Below are 14,270 nucleotides of genomic sequence, written 5' to 3' on the forward strand. Positions count from 1 at the left end.
CCCGGATAAGCGGAAGAAAAGGGATGGATGGATGGATGTACTATTGCTGTGTGATTTATTACTATTGCTGAAGGTTGCTCACCATACCAATATCAACTAGATTTTTAAATCTTAATATAAAATGAGTAACAGTAAGGTGGGCATTAGGTAAGGCTGCACTTTTTAACCTCAGCTAACGCCAGCTAATAATGTTAGCTTGGTGGCGAGTAGCCTTCATTAATAGTAATAAAAATCACACAGCAATAGAACATCGAAGATACTGAATCCAATTCTTCTTATGGAGTGGTGTTGGAAATTCCAAGTAAGAATTCCTGCCCGTGCACTGCTGGCTCTGTTGTGCTGGCTCCGGGTCCATTGCGTAACTGACACTATTAACAGGACGCTTACATTAGAGCCTCTTATTGAGTGTTTTGTTTGAGTTTTCAGCAATCAGAATCAGTGTATTAATCCCAGAAGGAAATTGAGTAAAGTGCCGCGGGTCGTACTTGAACACGGGCCGGCCGCTCTCAGCTATGCACCATATGCTTGCATGCTCATCCAACTGACCTACACCTACCCTCCACTGCATTTAATCACCAAAAACCCTCCACTGCATTTAATCACCAAAATTGGAGAAAGCATAGAGAGGGGATAGCCTAACATATGAAACAGGAAATGACCGCCGAGTATTCTATTTATTTCAACAAAGTAACTGTATTCTGATTACCACCTATTTAAACGGTAACTGTAAGGGAATACTCATATTTTGTATTTTAAATATGTAACACCAGTACATGTATTCTGTTACTCCCCAACACTGTTCAACACACAGACAGTCGCAGCAGATGGCCCCGCCCCTCCCTGAGCCTCAGGTTACTTCCTCTTATAAGGGGGTTTTTCTGCTCATAGGGGGTCATATGATTTTGGGGTTTTTCTCTGTGTGTATTATTGTAATATAATGAATTGAATTGAACTGAATAGGTACCTGCAGGATGATCGGCCGGCCTGCCAAAGTCTGCAGACTGCCCTGGATCAACAGCAGAGGGCGCCGCCTGCACATAAAAACATGTAAAACAGCAGCGGCGCAGTCAGCGAGCAGCACAGAGCTTCACATCAACACACAAAATAAAATAATTTAGAAGAAAAACTATAAATGAAAAGGCAAATCTGTGCAAATCGTGACACATGAGAGATTTCAGCAAATCTTTAGGTCAGTTTAGGAGCTTTTACTGAGTCTGACTCTCAGGTATTCAAATCATTAATGTGATAAGCATTTTGGATTAACAAGCTTCTCCCTTCTGAGTCCAAGTTTCTCTAACCCTTTTTTTCAGCCATCATTATCTGATCCTATATTTTGAGATTGGCATGACAGGGGCATTACATGTTTCAATGATCTGTTTTTTGACAATACCTTTGCGTCTTTTGCTCAGCTTTCTGAAAAGTTTAATCTCCCACGTACACATCTTTGCAGATATGTGCAGATCAGACATTTCCTTCTATCTCAGATTCCAAATTTCCCGGTAGCTCCAGCTGCAAGCCCAGGGGATATGCACCTTACTCTAGTTCCAACACGTAAAGGGTTTATCTCTTATCTATGACAGGCTGGTGAGCATGAACGTTTCCTCGATAGATTGGATTAAAACCGCCTGGGAACAAGATTTAAATCAGTCATTGTCTATGGATACACGAGACTTAATACTCACGTTAACTCCACGTCCCTATGTGCCGCCACTGTCTTTTACAATTTAAGGTCGTGCATAGGTTCCATCTCTCCAAAGTCAAACTATCTCATACGTATCCGAATGTTGACCCCTCTTGTGATAAGTGTGGGAGTGGGGAGGCTTCCCTTATCCATATGTTCTGGGCGTGCCCTAGCCTGGAGCGATATATTTCAAACCTTGTCCCTAACTCTTGGACACCATATGGATCCTAACCCATTAGTTGCGCTTTTTGGCACCACCGGGGAGGCTGATGCACGGTTGACCTCGTCACAGCGTTGCACGCTCTCCTTCGCCTCCCTTGTAGCTAGACGTACAATCCTACTAAGATGGAGGGCTGCCCCTTTGCCCAGCCAGGCTCAATGGCTGAGGGACCTTATGTATTATCTGAGCCTTGAAAAGATCCGGTATGCGATTAGTAATAACAGCGGCAAGTTTTACAAGGTGTGGGGGCGATTCCTGAAACACTTTTCCAGCCTTGGAATCCGACTTCCAGCATTACTCAGTAAATCCTCCCCCCTTCTTCTTCTTTTGTAAACTGATAAAAGCAATAATAAGACATGTGAGCGTTCACTCAGTTCAAGTCAAATATGAAATGTTTCCATCCACAGTGCAGTGATAACTTCTCACAGGGCAGAACTGAAAACACAAGCTGTCTGTAGCATCTGCAGCCATCAGATGTACTCGGCGTGTCAGGAGTCACATGTCATTTCCTCATCTAATTCTGTGTTTCACGTGATTCGTGACACCCGAGCTTACCGAGGTCTGTTTATGTAAACTCCTAAATCCTTTTCCAGAAGTCAATAAAAGTGTGATTCAGGGGGTCAAAGGTCACAGTCGGGCTGTGGTAGTGAAACCGACTCAGTCCAAAGCATTTCTGTATTCAAATCAGAGACTCGCCCAGATTAAAGTTTCCAAATCTGAGAAACGGGCTCAAAAAAAGGTGCTTATGTGTCCACGTGCATCCGCTGTACCTTGTTGTCATGGTGACTGGCGTGGTGCTGCAGTCCGTTGGGGGCGTGGCTGCTCTCAGTGCTCTGCCCGCTGCCGGCGCTGCGGGTGCTGCCCACGCTGCCGGTGCTCCCGACGCTGTTTCTGTCTCCAGCTGCAAACCAAAAACACGACAATGAACAAACCCGCCAGCCACCATCAACGCACGTCAGGCTGGAGGAAGCTGGAGGAGATGGGGGGTGGCGGACGGGATGCGTGGGAGCACAGCTGCAGGCACGAGTCTGACCCGGAAGCTGCTCGTGCAACATCTACCTGAGCTGCACGAGCAGCTGGAAAGCTTCTCAATCGACCCGGAATCACGTCAGGATCAAAAGATTCTCCCGCTGATCCGCCGCCGCTGAGAGAAAAGCATCGAATCATGCACAACATTTCCTCAAACACACCTGATCCGTGCTCACAAACGCAGCTCTGCAAACTCCCCTGTGGGAGCCTGACGCTCAGAGCGCGAGTTCAGGCTGAAGCAGGCGACACAGCGCATCATTCAGAGTGTTTGGACCCGACACACCAGGACGACTCTCCCGCCTCACCTTTCTTTAACGGCTGGTTTCACACAACTGGCGTGACGAGCGGCGAGGGGACTAAATGATGTATCTGCATTTAGTTTTGAGTGCTGTGAGGTAACGTCTCAGCTGCAGCAGGTCTGAAAGAGAGGACTGACCATCTCATTCAGTCATACATTGGAGCGGTGGAGGTTTCTCTCACTCGTACAGGTTAGGGTCGCCTGAGGCGCTGAAGCTGGACGTAACTGGACTTTGTTTCAGGTTCCTGAAGATGTTTCAGCTGCCATCCGAAGGCGTGAAGTCAGAGGAGAAACGTGTTCAAGAACCTAAAAAGTCCAGCTGCGATCAGCAGACCACCACGTCTCAAACTTCCTAAACTCTTAGATTATTTCAAAGTGTGTTTTGAGCCAGGAACAGCCTTTTAGCTCTGAGCACGCTCACCTCACTGTTGAAAAGATTGAACTTTCTGCTACTGAGCACTAAAGCTCGACTTCTGAAGCCAACTTCCTGTTTGCTTTCTCTGGGAGCTTCCCCTCTCAAACAGACTCGGCGTCATGGTGGAAGTGATAGCACTGGTGACATCAGAGGGCGCGAACAGACGTACAAACGATTATTCGACAACATGAAGCAACTTGAGACATCACGAGGAGGCCCGAGGTAAAGCCAGGCAGCTACAGGAGGCGCCCTGAGACTGAGTGAGGGGCGTTTGGGGGTCTTGGTGTGTGGGGTCCTGATGCAGAGCGTTGAGCGGGCAGCGGAGCAGCTTCAAAGCAGCCGGGGAGGAAGAGCTGACGTTAGTGGGGGCTCTTACCATGACACGAGTCCCTGAGAACCCAGATGTCCTCGAAGGGACACCCAGACTGAGACAGACGGCTCGGAGACGAACCTATCAGACACAGAGACTCGGGTGGACCTGGTTCTGTCAGGGAAGGGGAGGGGGGCTGACTGAGGGGGTGGGCTGAGGTGCAGGACACAGGTCAGGGTTCAAGCTACAGTCACACCTGTGCAGGTGAGTGATGAGTCACCTCAAAGACACGGTGACAGGAAGGACCCCACACGCACGCACGCACACACACACACACACGCCACACACACACACACACACGCACATGCACGACACACGCACACACACGCACACGCACGCACACACGCACCACGACAACCGCACACACGCACACGCACGCACACGCACGCACACACACGCGCACACACGCGCACACACGCGCACACACCTTTGTGATCTGTGCGTGTGGCTGCAGTGTTAGCCGTGGATCATTAGCATCACGTTCTTTTTCTAAAGTTTTGCCAAAGACGCAGCCTGTGTGGAGGAGGCGGAGCATGTAACACGGCTAACATCAGCACACACGCTCTGCAGTGTGACGTTACTGTGGTGTGTGTGAGAGAAGAAGGCGTGGTTTTAAAATGATCCATGAACATGAGAACAGCAGTAACAGATCTGAAACAATGGAGCAACAAACTGACCAATCAGCACAGCGACACCACGACAGTGTGTGTGAGTGAGTGTGTGTACCTGCGCTGGTCGTGAGGCCGTTGGGCAGCGGCAGCACCACGTGGGTGGGGGGTGCATACAGAGCGTAGGAGTCGTCGGTCTGAGGGGCGGAGCTGAGGCTGGAGGAGAGGGGGGCTCTGGACAGCAGCTGCTGGCGCTGGGTGGGCAGAGAGGCGTGCCGGGAGAGGGTGCCCCCTACAGGCGAGACGGGGGAGGGAGGAGGGGGAGGTTATCAAGCTGATGGTTAGAGGTGGAGGTGAGTGATTATGTGGTGTGGATGGAGAGATGGATGCTGGAAGGAGGAGCGAGGAGCATGGGATGGTCTGCAAGCAAGCGGATTAGTTTCTGTCTCAGGTGGAGGGGGGGAGGGGGCGGGGTTTTAAATCGATCGACTCCTACAGGAAGTGAAGACTCGTTCTACTCACACTGAGGGGGGGCTTTGCATGATTCCCAGCTCAAAACAATCCTTATTTATCTGATTCTGGGCCTCTGTGTGTGACAGAGAGACGTATCTGATGCTGCGACTAACAGACAGGTGGGTGCACCTGACCCCTCGGCCGACGCCTGCGAGAACATTTTTAAAGCAGCGACCTCGCACCGACTGACCGTTCCTCCTGCTGATGACCTCCACGATGGTCGGGGGGAAGAAGCCCACTCTGTCCACGCCTCTCTGGCTGTCGTGGATGTGGCCTTTCCAGCGTCCGTCCACGTGCTGCTCCAACACCTGCAAAGGACCTCAGCCTTAACCTCAGATCACAGCATCATTCGAGGATGGTTTCAGTGAGAACGAGCTACACGTCAAATGTTCGGGTTAGCGTTTCGCGGCAGCAGCTCATCAAAGGCTTAATTAAGACGTATTAGTTTGGAATAACTATGAAGTGCGTCACCAGCAGAGCTTTGACTGTAAATGCTGTTTTACTACTTCACACCTCCCGGAGAAGAGTCTGGGTTCTCCTGCTGTTTACACAAGAACGGGAGCGCTGCGCCTCCCCCGCCGGCCTCCGTCAGGTTTAACACTGAACGCAGGTCTCAACACGAGGCCTCGTACCTGCATCACCTCGACACCTTCGGCTTTGCTCACCTGCGTGACTCACTCACAGGAAGTGGCTCAGATCTGTGGTTAGTTCATATGAAATCATCCTGACTGAACTCGGTGTGACACACGCCACCTTCATACAGGAAGTGCGGACTTGTCTCCGCCTGCCTCTGAGGCGCGTTTGTGATTTCATGCTGCATTAAAAAAAACTAAATGTGGGCCTAACACTCGTCACATCACACACACAGATAAATGTGTTTTGTTTAATGAGCTGGAATTTTCCGTGGCTCCGTCTGCATCCCCTCAGCTGGCAGGTCAAAGCCCGGGCGCCTCACCGTGATCAGGTCTCCGGCCCGGACGTTGAGGGCGGTGGGATCGTGGAGGTTCCAGTAGTCCTTCAGAGCTCTGACCTGCAAAACGCCCGTAGCATCTGAAGAAACACAAACAGGAAGTACGTGAGAACAAAAACAACAGGTTCATTTTTAGTATTTAAAGTTACGACTTGTGTTATTTCACAGCATCCAAATATGTATGAGCAGAACTTTAAGGCACTAATTATTAAAAGCTAAAAATCTTATTTACAAAAACAAACGTATGCAAAATGAGCTTATTTTAGCTGAGTTCGTTACGGCTAATGTCAGCGCTAAAACGACTTCAGCTGCGCTGCTAGCTTCAGTCGAGGTGTGCAGTTTGCTGTAAGCATCTTTTTATGAGCTCGATAGTTATCCTGAACACCGTCACACACAAACGCTGATTCATTTTCTCCTGATTACAAACGTAGAAGTGACTCATTAGCTTGGCAGAATATGTCAGGATATAACAGTGTAAGCATTATTCATCACTCGCTGTTGCACAGGAAGTCTGAGTGAATAAGCAGCATCGTTCTTTTGTATCTCTGAGCTGTTTTCTGTTCAGTCTTTAGTTTTCGGTGAAATTCATTTTACTTTTGTTTGGCCGTGAAACGCTCAGAGTTTTATTAGGTAGCGTGTGTTTGGACCGTGAGACGCAACAAGAACACGGATGCTTCTGCAGCGAATGTGGCGACAAACACGGTGAACTGAGAAGGAACCAACACATCTCACGTGATGTTAGCCGACGCCGTACCTTCTTCGGCTAAAATGTTGCCGAGTCTTAGTTTGAGTTCAGTGAAATAAACGGAGTGTCAGGAATAAGCGTCTGATAACAGCAGGCCTGAAATTTTAATGCGGAGGAAACTTCCACGTTGTGACTTTCAGCACTTCCACAAAGACGGAGCGAGACAGCGCACGCAGAGAATAACAAGCAAACGTTTTCTATAGAAGCTGAAACACATTCGACTGTCAGCCCGACTCTGCACCACACACGAGCAGCTGCTGACGCAGGCGCTAACAGCTCACATCAATAATTCATCTGCGGCGCGTGCCGGCCGAGCGCGGACCAATTATTCATCTCCGCTCGGCAGCAGTAAACGAGGCGGGAAAGTCTCCGTCCGAGTTTCAATCACTGCTTCAACACAACCGCTCATTATTCCCTCAGTCTGTTCCCACAGGAGCTTCAAACGCTGCAGGATTACGGAGCGCGCTCACGCGCCGCATGTGCAGCACCGCTAACTTTGATGCTGGATCTGCTCTTTGAAGCCATGACAACGACAGATAAGAGTTTAACGTTATGTAACTGCAGATTTATACGCGGCCGCTGTGATCAGGTGGAAGCACGGCAGAGCAACGCTTTGTGTCACAGATCTCGTGTTTAAGAAGCGCATTTGGAGCTGAGGCAGAGCAGACGTGGTGGGGGAGCGAGGAGGAAGCCGAGCTGGGTTTGATTGGACCTCGTAGCAGCTGTTTGATGTCCCTGCTGGCGTGCGAGGTGGTGAACTGGTTGACGATGTCCAGCGCCGTCTGGTTGTAGGTGTTTCGGATGTTCACGTCCACTCCGGCCTGCACCGACAACAACACAACACGAAGCTGTTTCAGTGATATCGCTGCAGGACCCGCTCTTCACTCACAGCATCGCATCCATTAATCATCCATCAAATCTCAATCTGAATTTCATTGGACCGAATGTTTTAAACAGATACTGCAGATCACACACACACACACACACACACCACACACACACACACACACACACACACACACACACACACACACACACACACGATGCAGGAAATAAACTCACGTCCAGCAGCAGTCGGACCACTTCAGTTTTCCCGTACAGCGCCGCTTCGTGCAGAGCTGTTCCAGACTTGGTGGTCTTGTTGATGTCCATGCCGGCCTTCAGCAGCAGCCTGAAAGCAGAGCAACGACTCACAGCCGGGGCTGATTTTACATCCCTGTTTCGGCCGAATGTCTCCTGCTACACACGTCTGCACATTTCACACAGTTACTGTAGCTGCACACACTGAGCCGAGTCCTAATAATGAGCTTTGTTACTAACAGCAGGTGGGATGGACGCACTTCTCTTCACTCTTGTTGCCTTGAACTGTGCAGTATTACAGTGATCAGTGATGATGATGATGATATCAGTGATGATGATTAGGGCAGGGCAAATGGTCAAAAATATTTGTCACGATATACATTTGAAAATGTGCAATAACGATATAACTGACGCGAGACAAAACTCCACAACTGTATTAGTGCAAAACCCCATCAATGTATTTTCACTTACAATCAGCTGTTTTTTATGTGCATTAAAGTTATATAAAAATTTAACAGTGCAAATGCAAATTCCTTGCTGACAGTTTAACCAAAAGGCATTTCCAGTGGAAACTGGCCGACACATCCTCAGCATAACCATGTATAATATCCACAAAACTTAAAAAGAGGTTATACACACACAATACGGTAATATTATGTTGAAGCACAGTACGTATCACTCCGCGAGGCTCCGCCTACGATAGCCGTAATGCTCCGACAATCCATCAAGCGGTGCGGCTTCGTAGCTCAGCAAAGTCGTACTTGAAACATTTGACAGATTTTCGAGCGCCGTGCACATAAAATCGTTTCGAGGTCAGTAAACACAACCAGAGTTCATACATAAGGCACACGGGATTATAAGGGGCTCTGTCGACTTTCAGAAAAATCAAAGGATTGATTTTAAGTGCGCCGTATTTTCCAAACAACACGGTAATAACGACGGCCCGCTAGCATGCGCTACCAAAAATAGTGCTTTGTTGTGTATCTGACGGACGAAAGCTAAACCAGTTCCACACCAGTGAAGCTGCAGCATTTTTACAAACCAGTTCTGGTTCATGGTTTCATTCAACGATCCACTTTCGCTCTTCTCGTTCTCCGTCATGCTTTTTCCGCCATGTGCGTATAAAAACAAAGGCACAGCGCATGCGTGTTTTACCCACTTTCTATCGCCATATTTCATTTTCTTATCGTTGGCTAACATTGTAGCGGTATTACCGTGAACGGTATGATATGGCCCAGCCCCAGTGATGATGGTGTCAGTGATATTATCAGTTTCACACTGAAACAAACAGCGCAGGAAAGAAGAGCCTTGATTCAGTGAAACAGCTCGGCCTCATTTTCTCTCACTTATTATTCAGCAGGTGAAAATAAACGTCTAAAATACTGCCTGTTAGATTCAGCAGCACACACACACACACACACACACACACACACACGCACACACACACGCACACACACACACACACACACACCACACACACACACACACACACACACACACCACACGCGCACTCACACACACACACACACAGAGGAATACTTGTAAGCGGGATGAAAAGCTGTGAAACTGGGTCACAGACGTTGTAGTGGATTTCATATCTCTGCAGGGAATGTGAGGCATGAAGAAGACTCCCAGAAACTAAAAACACACACACACACACACACACACACACACACACACACAAACGAGCCAGCTCCACCATCCCCGTGCAAGTGTGCCGCGCTCAGCGGTTACACCACAGACCACAGGAGCTCTGCCCTCTGATCTCTGCAGCTCACACTCATTTCACACTCAGCGTATCACAACACACACAACACACACACACACACACACAACAACACACAAACAAACACACACAAACACACACACACAACACACACACACACACACACACACACACACACACACACACACACACACACACACACACGCAGAGTTATGAAGCACTCTCGTCTCACCGTATGACGTCCTTGTGCCCGTTGCGAGCGGCGAGGTGCAGCGGGGTGGTGAAGGCCGAGTCCATCGGCTCCTTCCTCTCGCCCTCCAGCAGCGCCACCACCATGTTACTGCTCAGCAGCAGCTGGGCCACCTGAGGGGAGGAGTCAAAGAGAAGAAGTTTCCCAGAGTCAGAAGCTCCCACGGTGCATCGTGATTCCTGTTTCCACAGCAGAGCCAAAGCTCGGGAAGATTCAGCTCATTAACACAGATCACAAACAAACATCCCATAATTATAAGATCACCAGCTCCGTGTGACTTGGACGTTCTTTCCTCAGAGTTTCAGTGATTTCTATTCAAAATGATCCAGGACACGGTGACGTCAAACCAGGGATCACGTTCACGGCCGATCACACACGAACACGTCAGACTTTGTTTCATGGACGACAGAGCAAAACACTAACAGGTCGTGGATTACTCGTTTCCACTCGTCTGGTTGCAGAAAGGTGTGGACAGCAGGGCGATGGACGACCTGTGCTATGTTGATAATTATGAAGGTTTGGGTTGATATCTCCCACACGTGCTCGTGTTTGTCGTCCCAGCTGACGTCAGCTCTCGGTCCTCCCCGTTCTAGAAAACAGACTCCTCCTGAGCGCTTTTAAAGTTCCCAAATTCCAAATCCTGAAGTTTTGGGCTTCAAGCAGGTTTATGAAGGTTGATCCTGGACGGACATCCTGTGAAACAGGAAGTGGAGAAAGCTGAGACTTAAGATGAGACTGGTAGACACGTAGCACCTCTTTACTCTTTTTGGTAATGACTGGACTGGCTACCATCACCATCATCATCGTGAGCCTGTGCGTGCGGACAGCTGACAGGTCACGTAATGAGTGCTAGCTCCGCCGTCGGTCCATCAGCTGTCAAATCTTCCACGTTCAGCATGTTTTCGTTCACTCGCTACACCCACAGCACGGCTCCACCTGCAGACGACCACGCAGGTGACACAATCCAGATGTTTAGTGTGAGACACAGCTAGACGCTTTAGGCAGCAGTGCGCTCATGTGAACCCGATGACCCCGCCCCCAAACTGACATACAGGATTGCTGCGTTGAACGTGAAAATAAGCACTAACGAAAGTACTGTACCAACTGTATTCTCCCTCTGTTCTCTCAGAGGAGGATTCCTGCAGGTCAGTGATGAGGAGCTGATAAATGACCTCGGAGAGCAGTTATGAAACTCTTGAATGGCCACACGGCAGCTCAGGTGAACACACCTGAGCTGCAGAGACAGAGAAGTTCAGCTGAACGAGGAGACAACACGAGTAAAACAAAACTGTGGCAGCAGAAGCTGGTTTGGATCCCTCGTATCATCAGAGGAACATCATCAGGAAGGACGCCGACCCGCGGCGATGAGCGTCGCTCCGTGTGGCTGATCGCTGAGGAGAGGGAGCTGAGCACCAGCTGATCGGGCGGAGCTTAACGGAAACGCAGCAGCTGCGGGCGACACGCCCCGACATCGTGAGCGGCAGCTGAGGCCAAAGCTCACCGACGCACGTCTGTGCTCCCGTGTTTGTGGGGACGCCGTCTGTAACCCACAGGGACAGACTCCACCCTCCAGCATCCCCGTGACCAAAGACAAGCATCATGAAATCCTGAAAACGTCGAGTGTGAGAGGATCTGCTGTACGACACGTCGGCTCTGGGCTGCTGTCACAGCTGTCTGTACCACATCTGTGCTCCTCTTCATGGTTCCTCTTCTTTGTGAACTCTCTTTCCTCTTCATCAAATCCCAGCATCAGCACCGGGGCTATCTGCTGCTGCAGACTGGGAATCCTGAGCCACTGGTTTATGGAGGCTTTGAAGCATTTTGGCCGCTGGGCTTTTGTGCAACGGCCAAATTGGAGCGCTACGCTTTCGGCTAATGCTAGCTGATAAAAGCACGTAACCGATTACTGCGCAGTAACATCCAATCAGCCTCGTTGGATCGTCTGTTAGCACAAGACCGTTTCAAAAAGCTCCAACAGCACAAACACATGACTCAGAACAAAGATGGCTGACAGGAGGTCGTCTACAAATCCAGCCTGAAAACAGAACGATCCGCCTGATGAGCGCGGCTGGAAAAGCAAAAGTGCCACGTATGTCTGCAGCTCATCTTCTCTTTAAGACCCGCTTCCTAAAAGCACTCTGTCTTACTGGCCCACTTCTGGAAGCCTACAGAAGGGCAGTACTGTGAACTCCGCCTCTTCCTGCCACCGTGGAGGCTCCTCACACAGACTGTGGGAAAAACTTTAGCTGTGTCCCAAACAGTGCTGGGTAAGTTACATTAAAAAAGTAATTAATTACTAATTACTTAGTCAACATTGTATTTAAAATACTTATCTAATTACTGTGTCAGAAAAGTAACTTAATTACTAAATAAGTAATTTAACTAAATACTTCTTAAAATCCCTCCAAACCTTGAGTGGGCAAACAATAGAAATGAAACTCTTTGAATAGTAAATACATTTTTAAAGACGGAGACTCTGCAGCACGCAGCGGCAGCATCTCTTCCACAGTGTCGCCTGCAGTCATTTTTTAAGCACCGTCTGTGCTGCTGAAGTAAAATCAGGTTGTGCTGCTCAGCAGGAGTTGCCGCGGCGTTATCCATGGATGATGAAGGATCGCTCAGAAGTGTTCGTCTGTGCTCCGTGTCAGGCGCTTCAGTAGCTGACTCCTGCTATGAACAGCAGCCCATAGTTTTTACATATTACTGTAATGTTCTTGTCTGCTTGTTTCAGAAAAGTGAAGAGACGGGAACATGTCCACGTCATGAAACAGCCACTCGTCCGACAGCTTCAGCTGTAGAAAACGACCGTGCAGCAAACTGGTGTGACATGACGCGCAGCTGCGCTACAGCGACGTTAAAGAGCAGAGTTTAATTTCACATTTAGACGACAAATTATTGAAATTAAATAATGACATTCAGCGAGTTTAATTATTTCACAATGTAACGCAAGCACATTGTAAGTAACTGTAATTAAAATACCTAAAAATGAACAGTAATCAGTTACTCTACTTTTTCAGTGGAAAAGTAATTTAATTACAGTAACGCGTTACTTAGTAACGCATTAAACCCAACGCTGGTCCCAAAACGTCGGCTGCATCCTCCCAAGGACGCATTTGAAGGCCGATTACGTCACAGCCAGGCGACGAAGGCCGTCCCAAGTCATCGACTCCTTCAAATGCGTCCTTCATTTCCCCAGATTTGAAGGATGGGTCGTGTGTGTCCTTCATGGTCCCATATCCCAGAATTCATAGCACGTCCCAGCCAATTCCAGTTTCCAACAATGGCGGCCGCTACTAAGTTTTAATATTTCTCTTATTAATCTCTCTGGGTCACAAAATAAACTCTTAACATATTTCCTGGTGAGAACGTAGCTGTGCAAACTTCAAATATCTGCTCTGTTTATCAAGACATCACATATTTGCAAAAGTGCTGCGACGTTTTCAGAGACGTCTGTGACCCACCAGCTCAAAGCTGACCGGGAGCTCGAGGGTCACTGGAGCCGGGGCGATAACAGCGGACTCCCAGCTTCATCGTTTTCAGACCCCCGCGGTCTGTCGCTGCTCAGGTTAAACATGATATACGAGTCACTCGGACAACCTAAAAATGTTCTTGTTGGGCTTTTTTCACTGTTTGATTTGTTCCTCAGTAAATCGGTTTGGCTGAGATTAAAGTTATTAGATTAGATAAAATTAAACTTTATTAATCCCTCGGGTGGGTTCCTCCTTTTTTTTTTTACACAGCTGAATAAACGTCAAACAGAAAACCGATAAACAGAAGTGTGAGACGGTCGAGAGTTTACGCCAGCGTCCTGATATATTTTAGACAGCAAGGAGCAGACGGCGAGTTTATTAACTCCACCCAGACAGCGGTGACGTAGATCTGAAGGCTCGACCGTCCCATTTCACAGCCGCTCACTTCCGGCCTTCTCGGTTTTCGAAGGACGCGGCCCACATAGACCGCGAAGGCCGCGTCCTCCAAAGGATGTGGGCTACGTTTTTAGGACACAGCTGTTGTCTTTGGTCCTTTTTATTCTTTTGCTCTTTTGTTACCGATTAATTTGAATCCATCACATATTTATTCTTTTGACCGTTTTTCACTTCAGAGACGTTCAGTCCAAAACTAAGAACTTTCCCAGTATCTGTGTAAAGTGCACAGAGACTGACTGCAGAATAAAAGTGCTTTATATGATCATCAAACACGCGCTCACCTTAACTCGTCCAAACTCACAGGCCAGATCCAGAGGAGTCTTCTTGGCTTTGTTCACCAGACACGGGTTAGACTGATGCTGCAGCAACATCTCAGACTGCAACACACACACACACACACACACACACACACACACACACACACACACACACACACACA

The 14,270-nt window shown here is 48.6% G+C and overlaps 1 protein-coding gene across 1 annotated transcript in view; it reads right to left on the bottom strand.

Moving 5' to 3' along the window:
• LOC102289688 (caskin-2) overlaps positions 1-14,270 on the bottom strand; it is a gene marked incomplete in the record, with an annotated part of 33,074 nt that overhangs the window by 11,330 nt on the left and 7,474 nt on the right. Inside the window, 10 exon segments of the mRNA XM_042215183.1 lie at positions 965-1,031; positions 2,672-2,802; positions 4,020-4,094; positions 4,740-4,913; positions 5,325-5,442; positions 6,090-6,184; positions 7,562-7,670; positions 7,912-8,020; positions 9,888-10,018; positions 14,113-14,208. Coding sequence (XP_042071117.1) covers positions 965-1,031; positions 2,672-2,802; positions 4,020-4,094; positions 4,740-4,913; positions 5,325-5,442; positions 6,090-6,184; positions 7,562-7,670; positions 7,912-8,020; positions 9,888-10,018; positions 14,113-14,208 — 1,105 coding nt within the window.

The sequence above is a fragment of the Haplochromis burtoni genome, unplaced genomic scaffold (genome assembly GCF_018398535.1).
Source record: "Haplochromis burtoni strain Fernald_Lab_line unplaced genomic scaffold, NCSU_Asbu1 Contig_673, whole genome shotgun sequence".
NCBI lineage: Eukaryota > Metazoa > Chordata > Actinopteri > Cichliformes > Cichlidae > Haplochromis > Haplochromis burtoni.